Below are 24,252 nucleotides of genomic sequence, written 5' to 3'. Positions count from 1 at the left end.
ACCAGACATAGGTGTCCACTTTAGGGCGAGCCACATAGCTCTCCACGGACCGCTGACTGTCATTCATTTGGGTATTCCTCATGAGTTAAGTTGACAAGATGACCAGGTTAGCGCAGAGGCAACAGAAGAGGAGAACTGAGAATGGAAGGAGTCTACATGGCCAACGCCATGCTTGGTCCCCAGTCCCACTCGTAGCTACAGCCTGCTCAGACATTCCTGCCTTCAGAGTAGCTTGTTCTCCTGCCTGAAAATAGTATGAGGGAAAAACCTTCGAAACACATGTCAAAATAACACTGATTTCCATTCCAGTTTCATCATGTGTCGCATGATTTTTGGTGTGTTTACTTAAAGCTCCATCTTCTAGGTCTGCATGATGACTTTTTCCCTTTATTTAATATTATGCTCTTTGTGATAGCATAGAAGACTTGCAAATCTGAACCCTTAAAAAGCAAAAGAAAAACAAATTTAAAAAAAAAAAAAAAACAAAAACCAGACAAATATATTAATATCTGCTTTCCCAAAAGACCTCAAACCTCTAGTTAGACTGATCTTGTGTTTATGGAAGCTGCCACCATTTTCCAGGGTGTCAGATTGGTTGTGCTAGCCAATAAGTAGATTTTTAAACTAGACGCGGAAGACAAATAGTACCACGTGCCGCAAATAACCTGGGTTGTGGCTTGTTAAACCTTGGTGCCATCTTCAGCAGAAAGACAAGGTCATTAATCTGTAGATCAGATCTATTGGTTTGCTGTTGGCTGCAGATGGCTGTTTGGCAAAGGCCGACTGTGCAAACCCTGTGCACTCCTTCAGCATTATGTACTTGCTCCAATTATTTTGAGATTTAATGCATCGAGTACTTAAAAATCTGTCCTATAACTCTCCAGCATATTAAAATTTACTTTTAAATAGCACTTAAATAGCTTCCAATTCATCAAAATAATTTGGGATGTAGTGTGGTAATCATTGCAGTGCTTTCTGAAATCAAGTGACCTATATATGTTAAAGCATATTAGTATTGAAGCTGCTGTATATTTTGGCATTTAAAACTGCTGGTTTTTACTAGCAATTCTGATGTTGATAAACATTGTAGGAGAGTTTAATAATTGGGCCCTAATATGCCAGATGGATTTTCTTCTCCTGTCATGAGAATTCATCATATCAAAGTGCTGATGAAGTTTTCCAGCCATTTAAAAATGAAAGTATACATGTTTGAAGAGCTTTAAGGATACCTGGAGTGGAGAGAATATCCTCTCTGCTATGAAAAGGAGCTTAGAGTACAGAATAAAACCAGACAGGGTGTTTAAGTTCAGATTTTTGTGTCAGGGTGGGAATACCCTGTGTTATAAAGAGAGCTGAAGCCTTATCAACAAACGATTAATGCATGTGTTGAGGCCAACTGAGGGGAGATTACTTATAACCATGTTGCTCATTTACTGTACTTAAAGAATCTAATAAATAATTAAGAATTACTTGAGCTATTTATCAAATGGAGTATTGTCCATAAAATGTAAATGTAGCTTCTCCTTGTATTGCAGTATTTCTGCTGCATAAGCGTAAACTTCTATAACTTGTATAGGCCAATGAAAGCTGCATTTGGGAGAACCTGACCCAAATGGGGAGTCACGTTCAAATTTCCATGGGACGAAAAACTCTCCACGGGTGTTAGATGTCTCTAGATGGCTCTTTTTCCTTCCAGTCTGGTTTCGCATCTGAGGTTTCTGGTTTCCTCTTTTTCTATTAGAAAAATTGAACTGCTCTCAAATGGGACTCATTAGGAAAACAGAAACCCAACAGCTGATGGTTCAGGTACAGCTACTGGATGGGCTGCTTCGCCTGTACGTGACAGTTGCAGGACTGCGTAGACTGTGCTGGGATGTAATGAGCCCAAGAATATTTCTGTCCCCTTTACCCTCTTTTTGGAGAGACAGATGAGGAAAAATGATACAAAAGCATTGTTTGAGATGGGAGGAGGTGTAGAGGGAAGACTTGAATGAACAGTGGATTTCAGGGATGAAGGAGGCTCTTGGTAGGCTGTTCTTTTTGGAGGAGAAAGAAAAAGAAGGCGAAGGTAAAGCCAGTCCTGCAGCGAAGGTTTGTTTTTAAAGCCATTTGGAAATGGGTGGATGTTTGTAGCTGGCAGAGCAAGCGCTGAGGCTGTTCAGGAGAAAGCTGGGCAGAGCACGGCATTTGACTAGGACTCTGCCAACCGTAGACTTTCACTCCAAATCATTTTCCAATACAGCTCTTGTTCCACGCAGCTGTTTCTTTCCGCTGCTTCCATGTTACAGAGTTCCTTTCCAAGAGAAGGTATGGGGGGAAAAAAGCTGCTTTAAAGCTACTGATGTGAAGACAGGTCTTTTTAAATTATTTCAGGATGGTTTAGGCTGAGTAAACCCAGCAGATAGATCTTGACTTTGCTCTGCCCCTGGGACTCTTCCAGCAAGTGATGGACTGCAGCCCAGCAAGCAGGCGCTGCCTTTTATTCCTCCCCGAGTGCTGCCAAGGGGAGGGTAGTGCAAAGGGGAAAATATATTTCCTTAGTGGCTTTGTAGCTTTTGTGGGTATTTGCTGCCTCCTTGTGACGGTACAAAGATGTATGGCGCTGTTCCTTTGAAGTACAGGGTACTGTGGTGAGCGTTTTAGAGAGTTTTTATTAGTCTTTAATTGTTAATTCCTCTCTGTGCTTTCTTCAGAAAGTCTTGGCTGTGGTGCCAGAAGTGAGGCAGGAAGGAGAAACTCATGAAAGACTCTGTCACGTACAATCTTGTGCAACATTGCATTTTGGAAAGGGGATTTAATACAAGGATAAAGGTGATCCTCTTAGTTCTCCACTCTAGCTTTCTTCTCTGAGGGAGTAAATGAATATGTAGGGAGACGCCGTGTTCAAATCATCCAAAAATAAGAAGTCTATATCTGACATTTACAACTCGCTGAGGTCACATTTTTCCTAAAAAGGAGCCATCCTCATAGGAGTTCAGCATGTTTTGACGTGTATCTTCAGTTCGGTGTGTATGTTCCTGGTGCTGTCTGATAGATACATGTGAACGGAGCCCATACGTCTTGTAAGGGTCACCTACAGAAAGGTGGAGATCTCATTCACTTTGCTGGCTGTGCATGGCGCAGAGCAGCTTCATCTGTATGCTTGACCTCCCGAGAAACTCCTCCTGAAGGTAAATCTCTCTTAAATGGTTCTTTATAACACAGAGGTGCTGGAGATTGGCAAAGCATCTGGCCCTTGCCCTCTGCCCTTTGGACCTCCATCTCCTTTCCCCAAGTAAAGGGGTATCGCGGAGGTGGACTTGGATGAGCCGTGGCAGGAGCTGTTGCCTGTAAGCTGCATCTGAAGTGCTTTATCCTGAGATGAAACTTCTCGCTGGAGTGACGAACGTGAACGCAGTCGCCTGGCAGGTGCTGTGCTTTGGCAGCCTGTCCTGGGGACTCCTGCAGATGTTCTGAGTATTGTTGTTTTCATGGTCAAATTAAATGTGGAGCCAGGAACAGTTTTCCCCGCTGCCTTGAAGATTTTATTTCCACCCTCTATTTGTAAATTGATGTTAAAACGTTACTGAAAACAAAGCAGACCAAAGATTTAGCTCATGGTCTTGGCTGTGCTGGTTTTGCTCGGATACATTTCAGATTTTTGCTCTCCAGGAAGCACTGTCCTCTTTGGGCCTCAGAGATAAAGCAAGCGTTGCACCTTAGAAAGACTTTAGGTTTCTTTGAGGAAAAGGGAGCTTAAAAGAAGAAAAAAGCTTAGCAAAGCCGTTGGGTAAGTGTGGTAGCATTCACACCGTGGGGGAGCTAACAGGAGTCCCAAGACAAATGTGGGCACTCAAAAATTTTGCTAGTCCATCACTCACTCGTGCCTGTTCAAGTGTGGCATAAGTGAAAATCCATCTAGTCCAAACGTGACCTTATCCAGGAGAGAAATACTGTTTCCAGGTGGTATGGATAGCCTGCTCTTGCACTTAATACAGTGGCAGGGAGCTTTGGGAAAGAAAGGGGAAGCTGAACGTATGAAATCCTCAGTCATCAATAATGCATGTTAGCTGCTTTACCAAAATAGCCGTTAACGATTTAATGTATACGCTTTACTAGTTAGTGGGGGCACATTGTTTTTTACTGCAGAAGTCAGTAGTAATCCAGTACCTCTCAAAAAGGAAAATAAAATAGCCATTAAAAGTGCTTGTCTAAACTGTTTGTGTTTGCAGAAAAATGGCCAGGCTTTTACAGTGAAATAATGTCAGATTTTAATATTTAGAGAAAATGTGGGGGAAGTGATTTGGAATACATACCCTGATTAAGATACCTTAATTTTAAAAGGTATTTCCGTGATCCTGCTTAAATTTCTAAAGAAATAGCCACCATAGGAGCCTTTAAAAGCTGGCAGGTGTTTTAATGCTGAAGTCACGCAAGTGCCAATTTTGTAATATCATATACTGTATCATAGTAAAACATATTCCTATACATATCTAAGTCTGAAAAGTATAATCACGTTGCCTACTGGCTGCCCCTTGCGTGTTCAGTGCCCGATCACACGCAGTTTTCATAATATATAGACTATGCATAGGGATATGTAATCAGGAACAGGCCCTCCTCCTTCTGCATCTCAGGGAATTGTTCCTGCTGTCGATCCTTTTTTTTTTTAAAAGTGATAAGTATTTCCAAGTCCTTGCACTACTCTCTGCTAAAGAATTTGCTGTTGTAGAGGAGGTCTCCCAGTTGCTGACGTGGAGCTTGAAGGACAAAACGTGCAGTCCCTCGCAGCTCGTACGAGGCAAACGGCACGGCGTTTATGAAGAGAGGGGACAAGAGGGAACTGGCGGGATGAGATGCCATCCGTCGTCGTAAGCTATGTTTTTTCGGTCAGCAGTGCAACAGTGGCTTCACGTCCAAGTAGAAGAAGTCATCATCGAGGTCATGGACATTCGTATGAGTAGGGTGGGAGAGCACAGTGGAAACCACAGCGTTGTCTGGAAGTGGGAGGTTTGGGGATCTGCAAAAAGGATTGATTTTTGGAAGCAGAGCTGAGTTTGTTTTCCAAGGCAGGGAATATTGAGCGGTTGCAGTCTTTCTCCCACCGTAGTCTTTCCTGCGTGGCTGTGGGTCTCCATTAGGACCCCCAGCATGGTGAGAACTGAGCCGTGCCCAGAGGCAGGGAGAGGGGCGCGCCGGTTCCCCTTCAACAGAAATCCCCGTTCAAGCATACAGAGCACAGCGGTCGGCGTAAATAGCGCACTTTAGGAAATAATCATCTCTTCTGGTTAATCTTCCTTTAAGCACGCTCTTTAAATGTACGCTAAAGGGTGGGGAGGGAGGTTTGGAGACATTTTCTTTTACCGATCAGTGCAGTACTTGAGAAGAGAGGCGTTATCTGGGGTTCAGATATACAAAAGGAAAAAATTTTAATCTTGGAAAGCTTGTGTGCCTTGAAGTTGCTCATTAAGTATTCAGTGTGATAAGATCATAACTGTCAATAAAGTCGGCTTTTATTATTATTATTATTATAACTGCTTTTTGTTATATCTGCTTCTTTGCATTTTCCATAGAAGTTGATAAATCTATTCATCCTTTTCTCCTCTTTAGATTTAAGAAAAGCAATATGGATTTGGGGAAATCAAGAAATGCCTATAGTTCTGCAACAGCCAGTCAAAAAGAATCCAACTACTGTACACTTTATCTTATTTTTGTCATTTGGAAAAGAAAATATAATCACTTTTCTCTGCTTCTTTCAAGGCTTTTCTTTTTTGGGTTATCCTCTCACTTTAAGTATCGCCAAAGATAGTCAATACTGGCTTTTCCAACTTGATTAAATCTTGCAGCCTTACTGTTCTGATTTCCTGGTGAAAATTGGTGGATGACCTATAAGGAGGTCTAATAGGTAATTTAGGAACAACAGTTTTCTCTGAAAATAGATGTACATCGTTCCTCACCACGTGCCGTGAGTGCTGAACTGTGCAAAACACTTTGCACTGCTGTACTATCTTTCATCAAAGTGCCTCTAAGTATTATATGAGCTTTTAGTCTAGTTTTTTTGATTTGCTGGAGTTTTTCAGCTGCCGTTATGTTATGAACAAGGACAATAAGATTTTTTTTTTTTTTCCCTTCCTTTACAGTTGTTTCCTGTCTTTGCTCCTGGTGGCAGCTGTGGTTTGGAAGATTAAGCAAAGTTGCTGGGCATCGCGACGAAGAGAGGTTGTAATGACAAAATTGAATGCTCTCTCTTAAATGACTTTTTTATAGTTGTTCTCTCTTTGTATTTATTCACATATGCATAGCATTAACCTTCAGTTAAGGATAAGCTTCACTAATCTATAAATGTTTCTGTTTGGAGATTTATAATAGTGTACTTTCGATTACAGTTTCACTGACAAATGATGCTATTTTAGTATCCTGATGCTGCAGTTCCTGTGAAGCATAAAAAAATAGGGGTGGATGTCCTACGTTCCCAGAGCTCGGGTTCTAGACAGCATAAAGACAAACCCACCGCAAATAAGGAGGTTCTTTACATCTGTCCCAAAAGTTCCTGCGCTGAAGCTCTGAACCACATTAGCTCCCGCTTTAATCTGTTAAAAAAACCAGCTAATCCTCATTTTCAAAGTAAAAGCTTATCTAAATGTTTTGGGGTTGTTTTGTGTGGGGTTTTTTTTTTTTAATTTGCTGGAACATAGTAGCATAAGAGGAAGGTGGGAGAAACCACCCACGATTTGGAAAGCTGTAGTATACTACTTAAAAAGGCGATTTTTAACGCCAGAGCTTTCCCCTCCTCACCTAGCCATGGACCATACCAGCTTCCCAACTTTTTCTTGTTTGCAGCATGTAAAAAAATGTGTGCTTTACACCCCCTAAAATACGGCTCCTCCTTGTTTATCCCTGATGCTTTTGGTGATTTTTTTTTTTTTTTCCCACCACCCTTTTTTCCTGCTTCTCAATTTAAGCTAACTTCATGTTACACCCCACAGCACGCAGGGTGACTGAGATAGGATGGCCAATATATTGTAACTCAGTAGCGTAAAGAAAGTCCTTATTTCTAATTTTTAAGCATAAATGCAGAAATGTGTAGTAGAGCTGTGTAGAGAATAAGTCCTGTGTGCTGCAAGGCAGACGACCACGCAATCCTGGGGTTTTCTTGCTGCGGTAAGCACTAAAACCATGGCAGGCAGAGCCCTGTATAATGTACAAATCAAGCAGAGGTTAGGCTGGGCTGCGCCTGGGATTATTTTTAGGAGCTTTGTCTTGTGCAATCTGTTTTCTTGTATGCAAAATGAGCGAAGCCAGACTTTATTCAAGTGAGTCCATGGGCTCTTTCTATATCTAAGTATCTGTACGTCGTCACCCGAGAGCAGGTATCTTTCCCTGAGGAGTGTGGTGTGTTTCTCCCCGCTTTTGAATTTTAGGGTGAAATCTGCCCATACCCATAGATTTTCCTCCCAGCTATCCCGCTGGGATGAAGCTCCTGGCAGCTGCAGTCACCCAGCCGTGTAACTGTTCTGTTCAAGGGTGCTTTATTCATACTTAGTAGTTGATCAAGAGTATTCTGGGGATTAATTTTTACAGTGCTGAAATTCTGTGCATGTACCCGTTTCTTGCATATCTTCAAAAATCTGTGTCTAGTTGTACTTTCCAGTGCAGTAGTGGGAATAGTATAAATTTATTCTATCTGAGGATCTCCTTTCTCATAATAAATCAGGATGATGTCTGATAACTCTTTTCTTCTTCTTCCTCTTTTCTGCTTCAGATGTTTTTGCTCTTACTAGTGAACTCAAATGCATAATATAATCAGTAGTTTTCAAACAGATAACCCTTAATCTCTGAAATAATTTAAGTCTTTGAGGTATGCTGTATTCTCTGAAGGTAGATAAGTTTTTACTAGGGCGGCTGGTTTTTCCTTCTCACTTTCCTGGCGAGAAAGTAAGCTGGAATCGGCATAACATTCCCTGTTGGCTCCTGGGGTTAAATGTTATCTAGGAATGTATAAGGAGTATAGACTGAGAAGTAAACACTCTGCTTTGGAGCTCAGATAAAATATTTTAGCAGTGGCCTAAATGAAAAATGTCTCTATAAATTAAGTTACTTTCAGTCTGAAGCGTGTTTTAAGGAAAAAAGCTGTAGTACTAGCAATGTATTGGCGTGTTTCAGTCTTAAATTCAGTTTACATGCGTGGCTATTTGACGGGCAGTTCATCAGTGTGTTCTTTTCCTGGCAGATTCCTGTCTTTCGCTGTTATTTGTCTTGCTCCTTCATAGATCTCTGCTATTCCATTCCTCTTTTGTTAGAAATACTTGTAAAACTCGAGGAAACTGTTTAAAATCTTTGCCATGCCATTATTAGATATATTAATAAAGACTGTCTCCAGAAACAAAAGACTGCCCAAAAATTCTATGACTTTCTGGTATTATCTAAGATGATTTTATAGCTTGCAGGGTGGTTTTTTTTTTTATATGGGCTCTCAATAAATCCTAGCAAGGCCCTCTTTGAACATTAGTAGTTAAAATAATGATTAATAGCGATTTGCTACACTGCAAGTTTTAAGTGTACGCAAGTTTACCCCTCTGTTCTGAGGATGTTTCTGAAGCGTGTGATTTTTAGGTTTGCCATTCTTCCTTCCTTTCGAGTTGGCTGCTCTCTTTGGTTTTCTCCATTACCCTTACAGGAGTGTTGGGTCACAGAGTTTGCAGGCTGGACTGGGAAAACCAGATTTTGTTTTATCACTTCTTTTCCCCCCCTCTACAAACTGCTGACACAGTTGATGGAGACCACCTCCTCCCCCTCCTCCCACCACGTTACAATTCAGAGGCAGGGTGAAAGGAAAGGTGATTAAGCAGCAGTGGCAGGACACCCGATTCAGAGAGCATATTGCAAACTTTAAGTTAATATATGCTGCAGCCCTGGAGGAAGATATTTCTCTGGTTTGAGCTATATTTTTAGAAGTAGTCAAGTTACAGTCGCCTGTCTCCCATGGGTTGTGCCGTAGTAATTCTGTGCGTGTTCTCTAATCTCAACCCAAAAGTAAGCAAAATATAATGCAATCTGCAGGTAATTCCCAGCTATCAATCACTTCTGCTTCCAGTATAAGCACTGCAAGTGCCTAACTTCTTATCGCGGTGCAGAGTGAAAAGAAGATAGCTGAAGCTTAATCCGAGATATGTATAGGACAGAAAAGGGAGTGTGGTGAAAGGTCTAGTAGTCAAAATTATTCAGACTGTATTGCTTGGAAAATGTGCCGAGAGAAGTTGTACAGCTGTGCTTGGTGTATCAGGTTAATGGAACAGAGAGCATCATCGTTTGGTTGAAACTAAATTTGCATTACTCCTTACTGAGAAAGCAGTGTACTACAAATCCAGAATCTACATCAGGATCTTTTAAAATATATAAGATTCTCCTGACTTTTTTTTTTCCCCCTTTCCGCAGCTAATCCTCTTTGACTAGCTGCTTGCACGTGTCAGTGCTGATGTTCCTCAGCCTTACGGCTAAAGGGTCTTTGGGTGTGCAAACACGACGTATCACATGTATGGTTGTAGGAAAATGAGTCTGGAGCACTGAGCAAAAGTTCAGGCCTTGCGGAGTATAAAACTTGACCTGAAGTAAAAATGGGAACAATTTGTGTCATAGCAGGCATGGAGGAGATGGGATTGTAAATTGTGTGTTTATTCCCTCTCCAGTGAGCACCAAGTTTATCTTCAGTCATCTTGAAGAGGGAAATGGAAATAAAAAGGCAGCTTTTATAGGAGGCTTAGTATGAAGTGAATGACATTAGGAAATAGGGATAGGAAACCTTTCTATCTTGTCTCTAGAAAATTACATGTTAAACGTATCAAGGTGGTAATAGAGAATAATACACAAAATACGAGAGTGGCATTAGAAATTTAATATGCCCATCTGCTGTTGTGAATTTTCTGTCCTATTGTTTTATATTAGCATCCAAATTCTATGCTCTTCACCCTCAGTCTACTGCTTCTCCTCCACTGTGAGCAAGAAATAGCTCCTCTTACATATGTAAAACTGTCCACATTTCACCTCCTTTCTCGCCAAGACTATCCAGGACCAAACGTTTTTACTCTGTGCACTGCCAACTTATTCAGGATGGGTTTTGTGTATTGATTTACTGCAGGGATTATCCTTCTCCTTCCTGACCTCATTGCTGAAACCTTTTTCCCTCCCGAGTGTATTCAAAATGTAGCAGCGCTTCTTTTTTCACTGGCATCCTCCGCTGTAACATCCGTGAACACTGAATACCATTTAGCCAGGCGGTTTTCTGTATTCCCTTTTACAGCAAAGACTTCCCAAGGGATGTGTGCGGCGTATTGCCCTGCCTTCGTTTTCTTGCCCTTCCTGCTCTCACCTGTTAGTATTTCATTCATCTCTCATATCTTCTCTCTTAGACTGTGATTTAGGGTATCCTTTGTCAAAGAAAAGGATTCAGGATTGCAGTATTTTTGAACTGTAACTGTAAATCAGGATCTTCATCGCTGTCTAGAGTCTCGGTGGTGTCTTGGAAGGATCTGGTATTGGCCTTATGCAAGAACATGAAAAGGTCAGGCTACAAATGTCCTTAAATTTGGGCAGTCGCAGATGCTTTGGACGGCTTGTAAGAAATGACATGTGCTGGTGCTGAACTTTGCTGCCGTGTTCTCCAAGCTCCCAGCACTCGTTTGGCCTGTGGACCTTCTTGTTCGATAGCACTGACAGTGCTATTCGGCGTCTGTCAGCTGAGAAGAAAATATTAACTTCTTGTTGGAGTAGTTTGTAGAGAAAACACGAATTGGAGGAGTGAGAGATCATGGCAAGCAGATAACTTCTACAGAGGTCTAGGTTACGTGGTCAGCACACTCAGTTGTCTCATCAGGGTGAAACGTAAGCCCGTGTATGTATTTTTTTTAAACAGTTAGGCTGGGTTTACTTCCCAGAATACTTGTTCCCTGGAAAACAGACTGAAATGATGGTGGCCGTGGTGAATTAATAACTGTACGTAAATTCCCAGTTCCTGCGTTTATAAGTAGAGTAATAAAATAAGAGCATAGTGTTAGTATTGTGTGTAACCGGTTATTGGAGTACTGTGTCCACTCCGGTCTCTCCGGTGTCTTGGGTGTTGCAGATGGTACAGAACAACACTGCAAGATTAATTTGTTATCTGGAAGATAAGTGAGAGACTAAAGCATCACAAATTACTCATTTTATCCAAGGAAGAACATATTGAGATTTGATGATATGAGTCAGCGTCTGTGAAAAGGAATCATTGAAGATTCATGATGGGATGAGGGTCTTCTAAACGATCAGCCAAAGGCATAACACCCAGTGTCTGCAACTGGGGGTAAAAAAGTCTTGTTTTGTTTTTCATTTTTAACAGTGAGAGTAGCAACGCCAACAATTTTTTTAGCAACGTGGCTCTCAGATCAGAATTTGAGTGCTTTGGGAAGGATCTTCCCTAGGCCAATCCAAGTCACGTGCTTGTGGAAATCACGTGGTGCAGTTCGGTGGCTCGTACTGTGCAGGAGGTCAGATCAAATCATCGTAACTTTTTCCGCTACCCCTAAATTTAAAATCTATGAATGGGAACCAACTCACAGTGCCTGTAGGCATTTTCCAAAACACAAATGCTGCGTGCTCTCTGCAGTGATCTATGTGGCTTTGGTCAGCAACTGAAGGAAATTATAGCAGAAATAAGAGATGCCCTGAAGAGGAAAAACATCCCAAAATATTAATGTTGACAAGAGATTCCAGCTCAGGGGGGAAGCGATGGTCCGTTTTTGTTTGAACATGGTACTGTCGCTTCTGTGCCTAATTGAGCTCATCTCTCGTTGAACTTGCAGATGGCCAGTTACAGCTGACCATTTGTAGCTTTAATGTGTCTGCGTAGGACACCATCACATCGGGTTGGCAATCCCATACACAGTGTTGGCATGCGGCTGAGCTCTTCTCACATCGTCTTTAGTGGTGTTGCCACCAGGGAATGAAGTTGGTTTTAGTATATCCCAAAAAGGAACTGCTGGCCAGTATTTGCGATGACGAAGCTAGACTATCAAGCGTAGCTCTAGGAGAGTTCAGCCTCGTTTAAAAAACCCCACAACTGTGTGTATATTGAAGCTGTTGTCATTTCAGACTCCTAGGTCTCTGATGATAAGAGTCAGTGGTACAGGTACCTAATTTAGCTATTTGGAAAAATCAGGGAGAGCAGCAGTGTTGTGTAATTGTGCTAGAAGAGCTCTAGTCAGTCAAAGGTGCGCTCTGCTATTGTGTAATTATCTGGTATTGGTATATATTTTAGTCTGCATGGACTATATATTTCTGGTCTTTTAAAAATAAATGATACCTTATTCTTCTTATTAAAGGTCAGGTTTTCTGCGCCCTCCTACTGGGCATGATTATGATGAATAACTTATCTTAATCAGCCCTGAATTAAATATCTTCTGTCATTTCAGCATGAGGCAACTTCCCAACAGCTTTACTTTCTGGTTTGTTATAGTTCTGAAGTGTGGATATGCCTGTTGAGAAGCATTTGAACATTAATTCTCTCCTCCTCTCTCTTTCAACAAAGCCTGCAAAGTCAGTTACAAAACTAATTAGCTAACATTAATATGTGCACTGCTCTAGGGGCTTAAAAACTTAATTTTCAGTGATGATGGAAGTGTCAGAGAAAATTGTTTGTTTGTTGACTTACATGGTAGTTAATGTAATTGTATCTAAATGTTGTAAATCACTTATTTCTGAGACAACGTGGCTCATCTTCGTGGGATATTTATATCTTGCATGTTTGTTTCTTTGCTGATGGCCCTTTTTATTTTGGAGTAGGTAATTCCCTTGACTTCTCCCCTTTCCCCCAAGGTCACCGAGTAACTATAACGTAAAGCAAAGGTTCCCACACCAGGATGTAGATGTTACTTCTAAGTAATGCACAGTGATGCCTGAGCACCCGTCATTGCTGGCCACGTAGACAGGCAGCTCCATCTAGCTGCTGTTGCCACCGCCACCGGGAAGGACACCTTCTCCAAAGGCCCTTGGGAACCCCAGGAGGGTGCTGTCCCCTTCCCACGCTGGCTGTCAGCAGCCTGCGAGCTGCAGTTTTGGCAGATGTCGTTACAGGAGAGCTCTGGGACAAGTTCTCAAGACAAGGTTTTCTAAGTTAGTCATGCAGCAGTGCCTGGAAATAGGTAGGTAGTTGACAGTTTATGTGCATATGCAAAAATGTATTTGTGCACCTTCTGAATTCAAATGAAGCTCTTATAGTAATTCAGCATGTGCAGGAATAAGCTCAAAATGCCTGTCTACCAGTGCAACCACTCTACCCAGTATGTTTTGGAAGGACAGGAGTGCTCTCCATCCTCTGACCTCGACAAAATCGCTGTGACTTCGGTTAGCAAATGGCCAAGTCAGAGCTAATAAGCCTTGCTGGGAGAACTTTGTTACCCTTTGCTCAGTGTATGCAGCGAGACCTTTAGATATTTGATTGGATTGTGTGTTGTATACGTTGTGCGGAGCCTTGAGGGAACATGTAAGGGGACTGACACACTTGAATAACTTTGCAGAATAGATGCTGTTTAAAAGACTGGTCAGGAAAAAGGAGACAACTTCATTCTGTTTCCTTATCACCTTCTGTTTAGCTTCGGTTGAGGGGGTTGAACAGCAACCGGAGTTGCTGAATCCATGTTGGAGAATAGCATCTTTACACTCTGCGTGGTAGAGCTTCACACTTCAGCTTAATACAGGAAAATCCAAATACTCTGTTCTGCTCAAAAATCTTTTTTTTTTTTCCTAAATGTCTTAAACAACAAGAGTACAAGTTGGTTTGTTTCCTTATCTTCTTTATCTTTCTTCTCTTACCATGACACTGGAGCTGTTACTGTCTTTAGACTTGCTGTTGTTTGTGAGGTCTCTGGGTTTTGGCCCACTGGACCGCTTTATCTTTGCAATACAGACAGGGTAGTGGTTCAAAATACACACCTGGTTTCAGAGTATCCCGGTTTTTAAAGTTGGCTGTGGACAGCATGGAGAACACAGCAGAGCTGCTGATTTTGCTTGTTCATAACAGAGTGGAGCTTGATTTTTTTATTCCCATGGTGGTACAGAAATACGGCAGTAGAGACCCAGTTCAGCGGGAGGTTGATCATAGCCTTAGCTTTGCAGCACTATCCCAAATTCATTGCAACCTCAAAGGTCGTAATATGAATCCTCAAAGGATGGCCTCTAATTGTACTTGTCTCATCAAAGTAAAGGAACATGTAGCTTGCTCTGAAATATCTTCAGCATAAGTTCCTCTAAACCCAAAATGTTGTCTCCTGAGGACTCCCGGAGTAGCTATACTTCTAAAAACAACAAGCTATGGGTCCAGAAAGATCTGAATTTCAGAAATACCTTGAAAGATTAGATCTACAAATTTCCTGGGAAAAAAAAACCAACCCTGTTGATAAGACTATTGCTCTTTTCTGGCTCCCCTTCTTAACGTTCACCTCTTTTGACCGTAGACTGGGTAAAGGTACCAGACAGCTGATCCCCTGCCTGAATACGTCCTGTCTGCTGGAAATAACTTTGCTCCCTTTCCTGTGGGGTCCTGCTTGCTTCTCTTTTACGCTACCTCAAAATGAAAGCTCATCCGTGCCCGTTGTTCTCTGAGCACACCCGTGGTTTTTTGCTCCTTGAGTTTCTACTTTTTTCCTTCTCATCTCTGTTGAAAATTGAGATGAAATACTCATGTAAAAACTTGAGTTCATTGCAAGTTCTAGATAGCCATTTTGGTTAGCTTTTTTTTTTTCAAAGCCATTCTTTACAAGGAGCAAATAAAATCCAAAACGTGTGGCTTTCTTCTGGAAAAATCGACATCCTTTCGTGGCTGAAAATATCAGAGCCCCATCCCAAAAAGTACTGTAGCCCTGTGCTCATAAAAGAGGCTCTGCAGGGGGCAATTGCTGAGATGGATGGTAGTGGGATGGTTATACAGAGACCGGTGACTGCTTTATTATCGGGAATAAAATGTTCGGGCTTTTCTTGTCAGAAAACACAGCATAGGTTATATTAGTCAATTAACCTGGTAACCTGAATAGCTGTTTTTCTTTTGCGTGAGAGCCTGTGCTACTGCATGAAAAGGTCTTCCTGAATTCCTCTGGCCGTTTTTCTCCTGTCAGTAGCACACAATTCATTTTGGATTATCCATTACTCAACATGCATGAATTTGAAGAATCACTGGTATGAAACCCCGTGTTTCTGCACCGTTGGCTCCTGGATCTGTACTCTACTCCTGGGCGCTACGAGATGAGCAACCTCGGTGGTCTCCCATCCTCCCTGCCGTTTTTCTCCTTCACCGTGGACCGTCTGTTGAGTTTGTTTATTGTCAGGTTCTCTTAGTGTCTGGTTGCACCAAAACCTTCAGGCGTTGTTTCAACGCTACACATTCTGCGATTGCTTTAACTTGTGATTTTTTCGGAAGGAGTTTTTCTACTGATGGGGGAGGGCGGGGGGGAAATCAATGCAAATGAAAGTTGTGCAGGTTCTCATAGTTTGCGGTTACTTAAATATTAAAGGCCAGTGGTACGTTCCAATACACACTTTTTGATATGTTTTTATTGTAAGCCTGTCAAACGTTTTGCCTTTAAGATCCTCCTCAGACCTAAGTGATTTAAGATATTCCCAGGTTGTCCTATTAATTTGTGATCTAGAAACCAAAGGTTTGCTTGAAAGAATATTGAGGTTCATTCTTTTAAATCTCAGAAAGCCAATCGTTACGAGTGAGGGTAAGCCAGGTTCTGGGGTATCTTGATGTTAACTGCTGCTGATTTCTAATGACATGCTCAACGTCTTGGCTAGGGAAATGCCACAATTTCTCCCTTACAACATGAGAAAATCTTTTAATTAAAATTTTGACACGCCAAACAAATACCGAAGGATATATACGTGCACAGGTTAAACATGCACGGTGCATGCCTTGGGGGAGAGAGTGACATTCTGGTTACAGAACAATTATTTCTCAAATTTATTTTTAATTTTGGGGGGGAATTTTGTAACATGACTTGTGCTACACCAGAAACTGGTGTTAGGAAAAGGATGTTCCCTTAGGCATTTGCTGCTTTAGTTGCAGCTTGGTCCTTTGGTTTTACCTGGTTTGGCCGCTGTTATCCTGAGAGTCAGCTGGCTTTGGGACAACCCCGAAAGCGATGGCTTTCCTCGGCCAGTTCAGAAAACGAAGACAATAACGTTGCTGTCAGCATTGCTTTTCCCTCTGCTCACGTTGCAGCACTCGGAGGCATCTCTGCCTTCACAGCACTGCTCGGGGTTTTATTTCTTGAAGCTACTATTGACTTCAGTAGGAGTCACGTTGCCAAATCGCACATTTTCTTTAGTAAACTAAACTTCCTTCAAAGAGCTAATAGCTTCTAGTTCGTAAGTCTCTTGGACATCTTCATGAGGACAGCTTGTTCTTTGATTTTATAGCCATTAAACAAAGCGCTTTATGATAGCTGAAGGGGACAATTGCAGGAACAGCAACCCAGCAATCTGTTTCACACTTGCTTTCGTCTGCAATCTGCTGGTGTGCTTTAAATATTCGAAAACTCCTCGCGTTCTTTTACCCAAGTGCGAGTTACACACAAGTTTGCTTGTGAATGCTTGGTACAGCTCCGTTTGTGTGAATTTGTTGGGGTTTTTGCTTTGTGACAGTATCTACAATCCAATCCGAAATGCCCTTTTTTGCCTTTTTTTCTGTTGTTTTTTTTTTTTTTTCCCCCTTTCTTCAGAAAGTAAGCAAAACTTTGCCACTTGCCTTTTATGGCAGTGAAATTTTATATATGTTTTTTACTAGGCTTAGAACCATAGAGGCTTATATACCACCCCCCACCCCCCCCGAAGCTTAGTTGCATCGATCCCATCGTGCCTTCCTGCCACCTTGCCTGACCCCCAAGCTTACAGAGACAGTCTTCCAGTTTTCTACACGAAAAAAAAAAAAAACCCAAGCTGAAAGATGGCTTGGCAAAGAAAAGACCATGGAAGGTTGATGAGTTCAAGAAAATGGTGATGTAGTTAGTTTTGCCCAAACGAGTTGCGCGTTGGATAGCAGCATCTTCCTTTCGCCTGCGTGCTGCGTCCTCTTCTGCTGTGCTGGATGTTGGCAATATATCTTCCTGGGTTATTTGGGGCACGGTGCGTTTTGTGGTGTTTTCTTTAGCATTTTTTCAGTGCTGTAAATGGTCAGTTAGGGTTTGGAGTGTCGAATTGCCCAGAATTAATGGGGAAATGCGGGTGGTGATGGTGGGAAGCATAGAGGGCATTTGGTAGTGGCTCAACCTTGCTAGAGTTGAGCATAGAGTATAACTAGCATAGAGTATAACTATATAACTAGTATAACTATATAACTAGCATAGAGTATAACTAGTATTGCTGCAGCTAAGTAGTAATGCTAAATGTGTAAAGCTGCGTACAACAAGTGGTTTTAGGCAATTGCTGGACTTAAGGGTAAGACTGCGGGGTTTTTACATGCTCTACAAAGCGTATGCCTCTTCCCTTATTAAACAGGGGCACCGAGGCACATCAGACCCATTGCTTCTGGGAATTAGGGTTATGGCTTCTGCATCCACTTACGGGTTGTGTAGCTTGCTGTTAGTATTAGAGTTTAGCCGCTGAAGCCAAAATGAAGTGTGTCCGCAGCTCAGCTAAAATTGAAATGCTGTTTCCAGCCCAGCCGTATAGGAACTGTCTTTTTTTGTGTTAAATGCTTAAAAGTGCTGAAGAGTACAATAAAAAGATGTCTTGTCATGAAGGTTTGCAGAGACTTACCCAGGAAAAGGTTTTCTATTTTAATAAAACATATTGCAACAAGGACATGCTTGCCATTTGATACATTTGCTGCATTCAGAAAGGAAACAAACAATAAAAAAGATTATTCAGTAGACGCCTGACAGCATTTTGCTAGTGCTGTTATAAAAAATATCAAATCCTTTCTTACAGTAGTTACATACTGCTGCTAGTTTAATTTTAAAATGGTTCCCACAAATCCTATGGAGTCCTGTCATGCCTCAGACAGGTGATGACAAACAACTAGGGTATCGCAGCTTAAGAAGTAAATAACTGCTTTATGGAGACTTAAGCAGATGCGTTTCCCTTCCCAAACGAGTCAGGCTAAGACCGTGTGTGTAGCTTTACTTGCACTAACCTGTTAAGTTGTAGTAATGTGAATATTCACAATTATCTGTCTGTACCCTTAAGCCCGTTAAAACACCAGGAGGTTATTTTTCCATATTCATTGATATCCCTTCGTATTGGGTAAAACCTCTCAGATACAGATTTTTTATTTTCATTTTTGTGTTGGAACAATATGATAATAATATTTTTCTGTTTATTAAATTAGCAACTACTCCGTGAGATGCAACAGATGGCAAGTCGCCCCTTCGCCTCCATCAACGTTGCCTTAGAAACAGATGAAGAGCCACCAGATCTCATTGGGGGAAGCATAAAGGTGAGAGCTGGTGTTTTAGGATGGTCCTTACCACAATTAATCACGGATGCTTGTTTTAAACTGTGGTTAACGCAATAATCCCAAATCCTTTATTTGTTATACACCTGCAAGAAACTCTAAGTCCGGGAGGGCCAACAGATACTGTTTTTGTTTGCTTTTATCTCTTCCAGGTATGCATGTGCAACTTTTGGGCTGGTTTAGATAAAAGTTACACTGTTTGTAGGGTATGAGATTTTGTTTGCCTTGTTAATTTTCATGCCTTGTAATAGAGAAGAATGCAGCTTTACACATTTGGCTAGAAATAGCTATAGGTGCTGCAAATAGAAACCATTTTTCTGTGATATCTCAAAGCAAACAGGAATATAATCATGTCTGTGTACTGTAATAGTGTTAACATCTTTCTGATTATAAATACATGTTCAAATACGTCTTGTGATGCACAAATAGGAGTGTGGAGAAATCATTGTCTTACACCAGGGCAGCAAGTTCTTAGACAGAACACGTATTTTTAAGGAAAAGCATATTTAAAAGGAGACTAATGAATTAAACGTCTTTTTAATGTGATGCTTTGACTAGCAGACTTGTATACAAAGGAAAAATTAAGAACCTGAAAACACTGATTATTTTTGTTTCCTGTCTAGCTGTTTCGTTTTATTTAGACTTCAGGTTTTTTTGAAATCTTCCTCATTAGTCCAGGCACAAAGTTTCTCACCTTCTATTACTGTGACAAGAAAGCAGGTTATGCTTTTCTATAAAAGTGTGTGTTTTAATTATTGTAAAGCACGTGAAAACAATCTGACCCGAGAACTTCTGTTTGGTGAGTAATATTTAAGTCTTGGCCTTAGTATCAGGAAATGCCACAATTAAGGTTGCCTGTACAGCTTTAGCTCGTCCTTATTTATGTGTTAATATAGTCTTTTACGGCAAGTTGTAACACTTTTTCCACCCGATTGGTGTCTTGCAGCATGTTCTGGGTGGACACTATGTAGAAGAAGCTTTTCAATACATTGTCTTAGTTTCATTATTTGTTCTGTTTATTTACTGTGTTCTATCCAAATCTTTAGTCCCAAGCTTGAATGATTCCTGTGATTGCCCCGCATTTGAGTGCTTCATGAATTAATCATTACCTTTCTCTGAAGTCAGGGATTATTGTCCCTGTTTTGCAGAGATGAACCTTGGAGCGTAGTGAAAATAAAGTAAAATTTGCAAAGGCGCTCAATAATTTGGGGTAATTGAGTGACCGGACAGCTAAGCTGACCTGTCTCTGGGACCTCTCCTTGGAGGCTCTGGGTGGTTCTACTCCCCGTTGACTTTCATTTGACTCCAGATCATTCAGTTTTTCTGAGTTTTTACAATTTCAGTACTTGCGTTGTGAGGATGGTAGGCACTGGAAGTCATTAGCCGCTAATAGCTCACCAAGACTTTGAAATACATGCTTGTAAAATTGGATTGTCACTCAACAAATTAGCATGAGCCTTTTTTTCATTGCTTCATCGAAGAAGCCGTGGGATGTGTATGGATGTTCCCATCGGGCTGGAGGCGGATTTGTGAGGCTGTAGCCTGGCTGCTGATGTTTTTGCGTTGCAGTCTGTCTGTCTGGGGGCAATTCCCTTTCCCTTTTTGCATTTTCTGGAAATAAGCTAACTAAAAGCATCTCTCCTTTAGGATCAGGCCAGAACAAAGCTGCCCCAAGCTTGTCGATCTCTCTGACAAGTTTGTCTATACTCATAAACTACAGAGAAGATAGTAAACTTTGGATCTCTTATGTTCTGATTAGTGTGTTATTCCTCCTCCTGTTCAGCTGGCAGGGCTTTTGCCTTTTTCATTTGGGCTCTGCGGTTCGCTTTCTCCTCCGTACCTCTCTGCTTTTTGTTTTCTTCTCAGTTTCTTCTTTGAGTATAGGAATGTTGAACTCTTCTCTTTTGAAGTGCTTCCACGGACAGCACCGCGGACAGGATTTCATCTTTCTCTCACTTGCAGCTAAGCCTCCTTGCTTTCCCATGGCTGCCGTCATCTTCCGTATCTCACTTGTCTGACCTCCTTGGGTTACTCAAGAATGGATGGAGAAGCCGGTTTTAAGCATAATGAGTAAGACTGTGGACAGATGTCCTTTTTCAGACCCAGGAATTGTTACCAGCTGCTACTTGCCCTCTGTGCTGATAACTCATATGAATGTTTCTTAATGCACTTCAAGCAGAAATGAGACGGTCTGATTCAGGCAAATAGCACAAACCTTGTACAGTAACCTGAAGCCAAACAGGGAACGTGGACATGGACAGTTGTGCCAGCAGGTAACTTCATCTGCTGGAAGATCTGGGTGCAGAACGAGGATGCTTTTCCGTGACAAGGAGAGTCAGTAATTTCGGGGCTGCGGGGGGAGGCGGTGTTTATATAGATTTTTATCATCTTGCAGAATTTGGATAGGGAATGGAAGTATGTACAAAAGCCTGGAGTGCTTCAGCAAAGTCGAAGTCACATGGAGAGGAGGCTCAGGAAGCTTGTGGGTTGTGAGCAGCTTGGGGAATGACGCTTCTGAGATAGTCTGTTCTGTTGGATGCTGCCTATAAATGAATTTAAATAGAAGTGAAAAAGCAGTCTCAATATCTATGGGGTCGTCAACTTCGGTTTTTCTCGTTGTCCCTTTTGCACCTGCATAGGAGAAAAGCTCTTAGCAGGAGGGAGCTGCAGGAAGATGGGCTGGGATGGTACAGAAATGTGGAATTGCATTTTTCTTTGTGTTTTGTCTGTTCTTTAATTATTAGCCAAGAAAAGAGTGAAACGTTGCTACGTTGTTGGACTGTAAGCCATTCTCCAGTTACTCTGCTTTTTGCTGTGTCAAAATTTGAAAGCCTTCGTTTTAATGCAAGAAATCCACACTTGCGTTATCATCAATGCATTGATGTTTTTCTTTCCCCATGCGAATCAAAGCCTTTGGTTAATAACGAGTTTATTTGAGGGTTACAAAGGAGAAGTGGAAAATGGGATGTCTTGTCTGCAAGAGATTAATTTCCTTTTCCATTGTGCATAGCCAATTGGCAGCCAGTGTCAAGCTAGTTCCATCCTAAGCTAATGTTTTCCAGCTGGACAGTATTAGAACCGTGTTTTCAATTAGTATTTTTCCTGGGGTACTTAGAAGTAATAGAAAGTGATTTACCTGCAGGGAAACTATTCATATTACAGTCTGCAGCTAGGCAACACCTCACTAGCTGCTTTGGTTTATTTCCCACTCAACAGATACCCAGTGGATCACAAATCTACTACTAAATTTGCTTAGTTATTACAAAATCCATTGGCTTTTCTCTGCAGCTTTTTGTGCGTTCTGAGGTGCTGCCTATTGCAATTTTTTTTTTTTTTTCCTAAGAGTATTTAACCTCCCTGGGTATCTGGGACTCATCCAGCCTGAACTGGTATTACTGTAACTCCGGCTTTTTTAGGTCTTACTGTCTAATTAATCTAAGTTTTGTAGTCCTCTGCAGTGATTTTTAGAAAAGCTTTCCTGAAAGAATTTGGAGAGTTTATAATTTTGACATTGATTTCGAGGTATCTTGAAGCTGGTAAAGGTATGAAGTTAACGCTTGTAGATTCTTGGGAAAAACACATACACAGCATAGCAAGGAAACACTTAGCTTGAGCAAAACACCTGCAGGTTCAGCAAGAAAATTGTTGCATTAGAAAAATTTATCCTTAAGTCGGAAAAAAATTGTCTTGGAAGCTTTTAGAGGATTTGAAAGACACTCTTGTAAAACGGAGCATTTGCCTAGTAGAGCTAGTCCACAGAGCAGCCTTTGCTCTGCTGTGTTTAGGGATCCGACGTGCGAAGCCCGTGCTGAGAGATGATTAATTTTGCATCCGTGATCGGCAGGCTGTCCACATCAATAGTTGCCTAAATGGAGTGAGAGAATTATTTGGTGAGCAAAATCCTTGTGAAGTTCACTTAGCATGTTCTGTCCCTTCATGCCGACGTGTATTTAATTCTGCTGTGTTAGGCTTCTGAGGGCAAAACAGCTTCACTGCAAATCCTTAATCAGACGTCAGCTCACCAAGCTGGCTGATTCCTTAAAAATAGCAGAAAAATTGATGGAAAATAGCATCTTCCTCTAGTAATTAGTTTGCTTTGTTATGGAAGAAAGTGCTGTTGAGTGGTTTAAAGACTGCCAGAAGGTCCCATCTGTTCAAGAAGTACAGAGATGAAGCAGTGGGCTGATTTAGGAGTGGGCAAGGGATACCACAGATTTATATTTTCAGTCTGCTTGTATTTCGCGTCTGAGTGGTGCCCTTGTTAAATTCCTTTTACATTGCAGTGAAGTTGCGACCATCAGTAACGAGCGTAGAAGTGAGTAGTTAGAAGTCCTGTGCCAGAGGGCGATGGGTTTGGAAAAGCTGCAGGGGTACCGCCGCAGTGAGGATTGATTTGAAATGAAGCATCGTCCAGCTCCAGCACTTCTACAGGGCGACTTCATCTTAATTTTTCACGTGTAGCTCTATGTTGAGCTGTTTCGTGCGATGGAGAGAAGTTAAGTGAGGAACAACGAAGAGCCAAGGAACTGATCGTTTTTAGTGCTGTTATCCTGTTCTGGTTGTCGCTCTGGGTGACTCGTTTCCCCATAGTTCACATGTTATTGATCCATTATTAGTCCATCAAATTTGCTGATGGACCAGCTGCTGTGACCCCCTCCCAACCCACTTCACTTAAAATGAGCCAGGTTAGCGTAAAGCACGGCAGGCACGAAGTCTCCCACTTCGCCGTGCCACCGAGCTGAGACTGGGGTGTCCGCATGCAAGCAGGCAGATTTGGAAGGATGACAGGCTTGAGCTGTGATATACAAAAGTAGTCTTAAGTAGAAATGGCCAGGCTATCGAGATGCATTGGAGGGAGACAGAGCAGGTTAGGGTTTTTCAAGGGTGGTATAAATAAGCTGAAAGGGAGAGTCATTCATTATCCTCAAAAGGGTAATAGTTGGAAGAAGGGGATGAAATTGAGGGGGGAAAACGCAAACTGAATAATCTTAATCTGATGTGGCAGTTGCTGGAGATAGTTCACACACAGCCTTCGAGGCCAGAAAGGCTGGTTTTATTTCGCCTGACCTGTCTAAGGCAGGCTGCTCGGGCTTGTTGGCTTATCTTTTGAAATGCAATTTAATTTCTAATGTATTTCTGGGGTTTATAGCATTTGCTGGTTCTAGGAGCTTTTCCCTGCATTAAAGCTAAGGTGTTCAAAGCATGTCATTGCGTAGCTGTCTCCTTGTCTTTAGCAAAAGCTCTTCCGCTCATTAGACTCGGTTCGTGTGCGCGAGCGGATGGCAGGAGCCCTCCCATTGCATCAGGGTGACGAGGGACATACAACAAGAAACGACATCACGGCTTGTACTTCATATTTGGTGGTAATCCTGCTTATGCTGGCCCGCTTTCTAATCCATGGAAAAGTGTATGATGGCCTTTGAAGGAGTGCCATGCTGGATGGAGTTGCCAGTGGTAAGAAGGGAGCGTTATCTGAGCGGCTGAGGTGTGTAAAATGGATTAGCTGCACTAAAATTGCATATAGTCTGGCTGGGGTCCGTACTGCAGAAGCAACAACAAAAGTACCTGATAAAACCTTCACCTAATGAATTATTTCCAGTTAACTAGTGCCAGGTATCTTGTTTTGATTTCTGTTGCAAAATTAGGGACCTGGGGGGAAACTTTTGCCACTTCCATAATATAATATGGAATATAAATATTTGGAAGGGAGCTATCATAAGATCAGCAGAGACATCTGTTAAGCCTGCCTTGTATTTAGGGAATATTTGGCTGATAATTGAGATTTAACTAGTTTTAGA

At 41.7% G+C, this 24,252-nt stretch overlaps 1 protein-coding gene across 1 annotated transcript in view; it reads left to right on the top strand.

Annotated features, from left to right (window-relative positions):
- The window catches only part of ATRN (attractin), a 117,233-nt gene that overhangs the window by 83,156 nt on the left and 9,825 nt on the right, over positions 1-24,252 (top strand). Inside the window, exons 26-27 of the mRNA XM_009332713.1 lie at positions 6,117-6,195; positions 18,329-18,436. Of these exons, the coding sequence (XP_009330988.1) occupies positions 6,117-6,195; positions 18,329-18,436 (187 nt within the window). The remainder of the gene's footprint in view (positions 1-6,116; positions 6,196-18,328; positions 18,437-24,252) is intronic.

This window comes from Pygoscelis adeliae, unplaced genomic scaffold, assembly GCF_000699105.1.
Source record: "Pygoscelis adeliae isolate BGI_AS28 unplaced genomic scaffold, ASM69910v1 Scaffold29, whole genome shotgun sequence".
Classification (NCBI taxonomy): domain Eukaryota; kingdom Metazoa; phylum Chordata; class Aves; order Sphenisciformes; family Spheniscidae; genus Pygoscelis; species Pygoscelis adeliae.
The sequence above is the reverse complement of the archived record's forward strand: the minus strand, read 5'-3'. Positions and strand labels throughout refer to the sequence as shown.